The sequence below is a fragment of the Chlorocebus sabaeus genome, chromosome 20 (genome assembly GCF_047675955.1).
Source record: "Chlorocebus sabaeus isolate Y175 chromosome 20, mChlSab1.0.hap1, whole genome shotgun sequence".
Lineage (NCBI taxonomy): Eukaryota > Metazoa > Chordata > Mammalia > Primates > Cercopithecidae > Chlorocebus > Chlorocebus sabaeus.
In genome coordinates, this window is record NC_132923.1 from 70549734 (window position 1) to 70558986 (window position 9253).

At 37.6% G+C, this 9253-nt stretch overlaps 1 protein-coding gene across 3 annotated transcripts in view; it reads right to left on the reverse strand.

Moving 5' to 3' along the window:
• PDE4B (phosphodiesterase 4B) overlaps window positions 1-9253 on the reverse strand; it is a 446330-nt gene that overhangs the window by 10160 nt on the left and 426917 nt on the right. For all 3 annotated transcript variants that reach the window (XM_007978423.3, XM_007978424.3, XM_007978425.3), the window contains 4 exons: window positions 8878-8971; window positions 2524-2702; window positions 1064-1162; window positions 759-923 (listed from right to left, as the gene is read on the reverse strand). In XM_007978423.3, coding sequence (XP_007976614.3) covers window positions 759-923; window positions 1064-1162; window positions 2524-2702; window positions 8878-8971 — 537 coding nt within the window. The remainder of the gene's footprint in view (window positions 1-758; window positions 924-1063; window positions 1163-2523; window positions 2703-8877; window positions 8972-9253) is intronic.

Below are 9253 nucleotides of genomic sequence, written 5' to 3' on the forward strand. Positions count from 1 at the left end.
TTAATTCTTCTGTTCTAGATTTTTAGTTACTATTTATTCAATACACAGCATCAGTTTTATAATTTTTTAGGAGAAAAAGCCTCTGAATACTTATTACTAATAAGAAATGTAGAGAGTATTTTATAGTTCTGCGATACCCCCCCCCCACGGGAATATAGTGCTCTGTATATACCTAGGGTGGTGTTGGGCAGTTCAGATAAGTAATTGCATACTGAGAATATACTATCTACCAGACATTGAAAAAGACATTTTGAGGTACATCGCATCCCTTACTAGAAATACAATGAAGAATAAGACATGATTCCTGCCCTGAAATCCTGTTAATTGCTTTATAGTTAAACACTTTTAATAGTAAGAGATGTAAAGGGAAGGTTACTCTGATATTAGAAAGCAAAGCAAGTAGAAATGTCATTCATTTTTTATAAATAGCTCAGTTAATGGATGTGATACATTTTATAAAGAACCAGTTCAAGTATGCAGTGTGGTCTAATTACATTAATTTTGTAAGTATATTGCATATTGTAAGGCACTTAAAACATTTTTTTTTGTTTTTATTTTTTTTAGAGACAGGGTTGCCCAAGCAGGAGTCCAGGGGAGCAGTCATAGCTCACTGTAACCTTGAACCCCTGGACTCAAGCAATCCTCCCAACTCAGCCTCCCGAGTAGCTAGGACTATAAGCACATGCTACTACATCCAGCTGGTATGGCATTTTTGAAGGAGGATGGGCAGAAATGCAAAACAGATCATAACTACTCACGTCTAATGCTGGTGTAGAAAGGAGAACGTGGGTTGACTGAGCTACATCAGCAGCGTGCAGGCTGTTGTGATATGCCACATCGGAATGGTAATGGTCTTCTAAAGTCATCATGTAGGTTATAAATGTGTCAGATGAGATTCTGAATGTCTTCAGGAGGTCTCTTTCCTATGTTGTAAAATGGATTAGAACATAAATAAGTAGATGTCCAAAGTGGAGGAAAGTTAAATCAGAAAAGCAAGATGGAAAAAAAAAAATCATAAAGAGCCATCCAATTGGAAAGCCAGCATTCACTCCTGTTCACTCACCTGGAATATAGCATACATGATGCATGTTAGGGGCCTATTGTGGGAATATCCAGCCACATTAAAGATGTTAAGACCCCATTTGTTCAGGTCTTCCAGTTCCTGCAATTAAAAATTTAAAGGAATTTAGGAATAAGGATAGTTGTGCTCACATGCCTCATTCTTTTAATTTATTTTTTGGACACTGGCTGCTTAAGTCTTTAGAGTGTCTCCTTAGAGTGCTTCGGTTGCATGAAAATCTGAAAGTTAAATTGCCTAGGAGGTCGTGTGTCCTCTTCATGATAGCTACAAATTTCTGAACATTTTTTTATTCAGAGAAAGGAGAGTATCTATTTATAAATTTAGTTGCTGACCTATATTGGACATGCATCAGTCTTCAACCAACATTGCTTTCAAAGTGGCCACAAGTGAACAGAGATCACTCTAGTTCAATTTCCCTGTCTCTCTCCTTGCTGCTTACTGGCCCATTAGTAACAGCTCGAAAACAGTCTCAGGGAAAACTCTTCTGCCCTTTGGTTATCATCACTGAAAGCCAGATCAGGAAGACTCAGCTGTCAGAATGTGCATAAGTCAACCCAATTTAATGTAAAAGGTCATGAAGAATGCCAGTCATAAATTATATCCTAGGGCTTCTGGGCCACAGATGGACCTGGAAGAAACATCACTCAGTCCGTGTTGTGAGATTATTCCAAGGTTATCTGATTTAAAGACCAATTTATTTCATTCTTAACAACTACCCAGAGTAAGAGATCCAGGTTTCCATCACGACTTGGCCTAATGTTTAATCCACCTTCCTCTCATGGCAGCTTTCAGAAGGTCTTACTGCTCACAGTAAGCTGATTTCATATTCTCACAAAGTTGAGAGGACCTCAGTAGTCACCTTGTGTGGCCTCCTAAAGGATGTATGAATTCTTTCTATGCCTCCCTCCACTACTGGAGTTTGGGCTCCAGAGTCAGTGCTGTCAATTTCTCTTTATTTCTTTTCCAGCACTACCGATTAGTGCAGATTTTCCCATTGGTCCTCAGCATACAGTCCCTGAAATGTCCTCTGGGATAATTGAGACCTGCCTATTGACCTTTCCTTGGATTTTCCCCATGTCTCTTCAGAAGGATCCTTCATTCATAATGAACTGTCCATAACAAACCTAACTCGAGACAAAACAAAAAAAGTGGTTCTTTGGTATGGAAAAAGGATCTTCCATCAGATACCCCAACAATGGCATTCTTAATAACTACCAGCATAAGAGATCCAGGCTCTCCCCCAAGACTTGGTCTCATGTTTAATCAACCTTCCTTTAATGACAGCTTTCAGAATGCCTTACTGCTCACAGTAAACTCATTTCATATGAGCTTCCCTAACACAATAATGCAAAAGCAATCCCTACTGTTTTCTAAAAGGTATACAGTCATCCGTCTGCTGTAAAGCAGAGAGCTACATGCACAAAACCTGAGCTTATACACACCTTGGCCAGGTGATCTTCATTTTCAGTGTTGACTCCAAAGCGTGAGATGCTTGTATTGTTTAAGCTTGAACTATGCATTAATTTCTTCACTCCACTTATCTGGGTCATGAGCTGCTGCTTTTTCTTTTTCTCCCTGTCTTTCTGGGTGGGAGATGGGATCTCCACATCATTCTGCTTGTCTGCAACAGACAAAGGAATATGTTTTTCAGCACACGTATCTATGAGAATCCACCGCAATATTCAAAACAACTCTAACCACCTGTAATAGCTTTAGAATCTTATAAAATCTTGTAGCACTATTTCACTGTATCTCTAGGGTAGTTCTATGAAGTAAGTGGGGAATATATAAAATTTGTTGAGAATGATAAGAAGATTTGTTGTTCCATGTTATTGCTAGGCAAATTAAAGCCCAGAGGAACTAAGTAACTTGCCCAGAAAGCAGCAAAAATAGGACCCAAGACCAAATCTCCTGTTTTCAGTGTAATTTAGGAGAATTACCCTTATACATTTGCAAGATGGAGCACCAATATTTATATGTAGATTTTTTAATAAAGTGATTAACATATTTTTGTATAATAAAATGTTCATCAGATTAATAAAAACAGGTTTCATGATCTGCTCATCTTATCTTTACTTAAAAAATTTAAAAATCCATATGGCTTTAGCAAGGGCTCAGTTTAAGTAAGCAGTATATATGTTAGAAGTAGAAATGGGTCATAATCCTCAAACAATTACTTTAAGGACTTGGTTTATTACCCTTTGAGGTTTAGAGGAAGACTATAATTTCAGTTTTATTTCATGCCTTGTGTCTATTAATTCTACTAATAAATAATAATAAGGCCTCTCATTTGTAATAAGCATTACACTTATTAACACATTTAAGGTTATTACATATTTATGATATTTCATAATATTTTAAAAAGTTGTGTTACAACAAGGTAACAGCAGAGCTTGGATTAGTGACAAAAAAAATGTGCCTACCTGCTTATAGAAGCTCTTTCCTTTACATTGTGCTGTTAAAAATATCAGCAATCAAATATTCCATTTCACTTCACAGGGAGATGTATGCTCAGTAATCCTGAAAAAATGCATTAACTCTTTCAGGCCACAGGGATGCTGGTGGGTGCACAGAGGCAATTGTTAAATTGCATAAAAACTACTTTATTGAACTAAATGACATCCTGTGGCTGAAAGAGTTAATGCAGCTTTCAAAAGTATCTACATTTACCTCTGCTAGTTACAGTGAAAATTAGTAGGAAGACAACTTTGCCATTTGAAAATGACATGCTCCCAGATGGCATTTTGGGATCTAGACGATTTGTTTTGACTCTTGCAGATAATGGCACAGTCACATGTTTTCCCCAGAGACCTCTGGCTGCTCATAGGCCCCTGCGGACACTTCATCAGAGCAAGCAAGCACAGTGAGACACTACCAGCTTCGTGTATACCTCACCTCTTCTCTGTGGGGCTGAAGCAAGGGAATTCTCCATCCCTGACATATCAATATTGTCTCTAGGTGTCCCACAAGCTCCTACACTCACAAGCCTATGACTTTTGCTTAGGGAGGAATTTTAGTGGTCATCTCAATTAGTTTAGGGGTTTCCAACCTAGTCCGGCATCAGAAGCACCCAGGAAACTTCAGAAAAATACAGATTTATAAGCCCCACCCAACTCTACTGAATCAGTATTTTCTTAAAAGATTCCCGAGTGACTTGGCTAATCAGAGCCAGGTTTGAGAACCAATAACAATCCCACACTCTCATTTTTCAGATGAAGTCAGCAACTTGCCCAAGCTCAAAGGGCAATTTATTTAACAGATATTTATTTTGCAATTACTTTGCTCCAGACACAGTGATTTAATAGCATAGAACCCAGGCCTTGAGGTTCCTGTTAAAAATCTCTTTCCTGCCACACAATCTCTGGCATAAAAACTTTATTTTATATTAGTTTGAAATTACTTTTCTCCCTGTCACTTTACTCCTAATAATTACTACTTTTTGCTAAAATGAAAGGCCACCACAGGGCCTGCCTTTCTAACCACCATTCTTCACCTCCAGTTAAAGAGGCTCGTAGATGCTCCTGTGTCACTGCACATATAACCATTTCTAGTAGGACTAGTAGGACCATTTCCCTTTGTTTAATTAAATATTTCCCGCAACAGTGAGTAATTGAGCTGAACCACTACTGTGTCTGGAACACGGCAATGATGAAGAAGACCATTATTCACAAATAGTGCCAATTTGACATTAATGGGTGTTTCTCTATGCAGGCACTGGAACAACTAATAGGTTTCCCTATTCTGAATTTCCTCTATTAAATGCTTAGCCAGCACAGTGTGGAAATAATCAGAAACTCAGACTCGAAGAAACCACAATAAACACTCTGAGTGAATTTACATTTATGGAATAGTCAGAAAACAGTGAGCAAACAGCCGGCCTGTATAAAACAAACAAAAAGCAGATACAAAAAATAGTCTCATCCAAATTCTGTTAATGGCTTAATTTGAGGTTCCTGTTTTGCTAGATCACACTTTTCAATTATGCAAAATTCCTAAGCTCTTTTCCTCGCATCTTGAAAATTCTAAGTTCTAGATTTTGAGATGGTAAGTAGAGGATTTAAAAGGATAACTTCTCTCTGTACATGAAAATATTAACTAAATTGTAATATAACATCTAAAAATCTTGTATTATTTATTCTCCTTCTCCCTAGGTCCTGCTTTATTTCCCTTGAAATTAGACACTTCTATTTTCCCTTGTACCAGCAACCTGGAGGTTATTATATGACAGCATCAGTGAGTGCCTGGACTGGTAAATATAGTCTGCTGCCTGCCTTTCTCCCTGTCCTCCTGCATCACTTTTTTTTTTTTTTTTTTTTTTTTTTTTTTTTTTTTTTTAAGATACGAGCAACACAAGTTTCACATATCTCTGGATTAAGGGATTTCCCTCCTCCCTGGATGACACATTTTTAACATTTAATGACTCTTATTGAGATATTGCTCTTCAAGTTTAAGGTAAATTGCTAAGATCTTATTTTATGCTCACTGAAGTGGTTGCCAAGGTCTTACAGGAAACTTTTATATAATTAGAAACTGTTAATACATTTTTTTTTTTTTTCTTTTTTGAGACAGAGTTTTGCTCTTCTCGCCTAGGCTGGAGTGCAATGGTGTGATCTTGGTTCACTGCAACCTCCATCTCCTGGATTCAAGTGATTCTCCTGCCTCAGGCTCCCCAGTAGCTGGGATTACAGGCATGCACCACCACATCCAGCTATTTTTGTATTTTTAGTAGAGACGGGGTTTCACCATGTTGGCCAGGCTGGTCTCGAGCTCCTGACCTCAGGTGATCTGCCCATCTTGGCCTCTGAATGTGCTGGATACAGGCATGAGCCACCATGCCTGGCCTGTTAATAAACATTTTATTTTTAGGTCCCACAATCATGATTCCTAAAGATTTGTTTCCAAAATGATATATGTATTACTTAAGAGTCCTTATGTGATTTTGTTCTATATATTCTGTGTTCCTAACAGCCTTCTTTCCTCGTTAAAGGATTGACAGGGTGTTTAGGTCTAGATGTCAAGAGAGCCAAGTCCTAGTTCTGGCTGAGGAATGTATTAGCCAAGTGATCTTGGTCAAGTTACCTCATCCCTCTGGGTCCTCTGTTTTCTCTCCTATAAAATGAGGGAATTGGACTACAAGGTTTTAGGGTCCCATGCAGATCAGAGGGTTTATGAAGAAGGCTTCATGGTCTTCCGGGAACATTCATCATGCTCACAGGATAAAACTAAGAGTTCCATGCCCTTCACTGTCAGTCTGGAAACAAACTTCGTTTATTTGTTTTTTGAGATTGTCAAATTACAAGCCGAGGGTTCACCACAGAGAATCCAGATGGCCAGGTATGTCTTAGCAAAACTGATAAACTCAGTTCATATCAAAGTTACAGGAAGTTAGAGTTGGAAGGGATTTGAGATGTCATCTATACCAGTGTTCCCATTTTACAAGTGAGACAACTGATGCATCTTTTGTTCATATTATAGGTTTTTTCATCCTATATCTTCTCAAGAACATTTAAAATTCCAATCTGCCTGTCTAGTCTATTTGATGGGGTTTACCCCATATACCCTCAAACATATATACCCACTGACACACACCACCCTCTTAATGCTAAGAGTCTACAAGGATTGAGATTCTAATAACCTTCCTCAACAATTTGTTCTTGAATTTAATTTTTGGAACAATGAGAAGCCAAATGACTGGTTTTGCTCAAGAGATCTGCCTAAATAGCAAGCACAATAGGCAAGAAAGAGTTGACATTTGCCTCATCTTGGACAGTGTTGAGACTCAGAACTCATGCTATTTAACATCTTTTAAATTTTTTCTTTTTATTTTTTCCTACTCTGAGGAATGAATCATCTTTATTATCTTATCAGCTTTCTTTCTTGGTAGCCTATGGTGATAAAAAAGATTAATTAGTGGACTAAGATATTCTTGTTGTCCTTGGTAAGCAGATATTGAAAGAGACTACAAATGAAGAGGACTGCTTAAGTCCAGTCTTGGATGATTAAGGGTTCAGAGACTTCATATAACTTTAACTACAGTAGTGAGAGTCTCTTCTGAGAAGTCCTCAAGCCCTCATATTTTAAAATGCAATGCTTATGAAGACAAAAATGGGTTCTTGCAGTTTTGATTTTATTCTCATCTCCCACAGTCATTAACCTGTAAAATGTCCCTAAAACAGCTTCCAGCTAATGAAAAATCATTGGGCACTACACAGAGCAGGGTATATCTGAAATGCTCAGCAGAAGATCCCTTTCTTCAAATGTATAAAAGGAGAAGAAAAGGATCAGTATTTAATGTTTTCTGTAGAGTTACTTTCTAGGCACCTCTGGGAGCTAGGATGGATGAAAATTATTCTCCTTTGTTCTCTGACAAAGGCGTTGCAACTGCAGCTGGAGAAAATTAAGTGCTGCAGACACTCACATACTAGAAACTGTTAGAAAGGCACTTGTTAATAATGTCTGATGACCATCCACTGCAGAGTAATGCAGTAAGCTCTGTATGAGGCTGCTTAAAGAGAGGGCTGATTGATCTGCTGATAGCAAGAACTGCTTTGGTGTTAGAGAAATAGGATTGATCTTAGAAATAAAACCAGAAGAGGTATTTGTTTCAATAAGGCACATGTACACCTATGTTCATTGCAACACTATTCAGGATGGTAAAGACATGGAATCAACCTAAATGCCCATCAATGATAGACTGGCTAAAGAAAATATGCACATATACACAGGCATTTCCATAGATCCTCTGAAATCTAGGAGGAGGTTCCCAAATCTCTACTCTTGTCTTCTGCACTCCCACAGGTCAAGGAAAATGCTCATTGATTTAATGCTATATGGCTATTCCAAAAAAGAAGAAAGGATGCAATGTTCAGCTGTGAGAGTGGGTCACTTCCCTGGAAAATGAGGTTTCATAAGCAAGCATAATTCAGCAGCAATTTAAAGTCAACAAAATCAGAATCTAAATGCTATCCATTTACTTTGATGCACAGATCTGCAGATTCTGTAAGACTTCTTAAATCAAAATTGTCCTAATAGGTTCATTATACAAAAGTTGCCTTTAAGACTGAATTCAAAAATCCCAAATAATCAAATAACATGCATGACAATAGTTGAGGACCATTCATGCAATCCTTTTTGGTCAGTATCATGTGTTAAATACCAGTAATGTAACAACAGAATAATGGATAAAGCATCAGATGGGAAAGAGAATGAGGCTGCTTGCAGAATATGAAATCCTTAAGATAGTATTAAAATTCTCCCCATACCATCCATTTATCTTTAATAAATAACTTAGCAAAGCAATAGTCAAATTATTCCCAAAGCTTATTCTCACGGACCAAATCACCATGGAATTATTCCTCAAGCATATCCCCTACAAAACATCATAGAGGAAACCTTTTGCTCAAAGCTCAGTTATTGAAGGAATTGAAAGGCTACCATGTCAGAGGAGCCAATGGAGCTGTCTCTAGGGCTTGGGTGATTGGATTTCCCTCATTACTTCAGAGGTCTTAGCGAAGATGGAAGTGGGCAGGCAGACAAGGTGGGGCTGAGGGCCGTTTAAATACAGTTAGCCCATAATAACCCTCTGTCTTGGATGGGTATTTTAATTCTTTTTTTCAAAAACATGATCTTTCTGCTTTTTTTTTTCTTTTGAAGACTGGCCTTAGTTATTATTTTAAATGGATTTTTATATGACTCAACTCCATCCCCAATTCACATGGGGATGTCCTTGATAGATTGTAGAAATTAATTCTGAAAACCCCAGTTATAAAACAGGTTTTTCCCAGTTATTATCTTACCTAAGAAAGTATTTGAAATGTATTCAGACACCTGGTTCCCTGACCGGCTCATCTCTGAGAGGTGTGTCAGCTCCCGGTTCAGCATTCTTTTAAACTGTTTATAAAGAACAAAAATGCATTAACCATTTTCAAAAGAGCAAATGTTCACTTTAAATGTTTCCAACTTTACTGTCCAGGAATCAAGAGGTTGGATGAGCAGATACCATTAGATAAATAGTACTGTTTCTACAAAATGTATCTCTTCAACTTGAAATTATTCCAACGTCACTTTTGGAAAAGAGGTTTTCTTAAGATTTCTTAGAATTAACAACTGATTACTTTTGTAGATGCAAACCTAGGAAAAGGAATTTTAATAGATGTCAAGATAATTCCACTT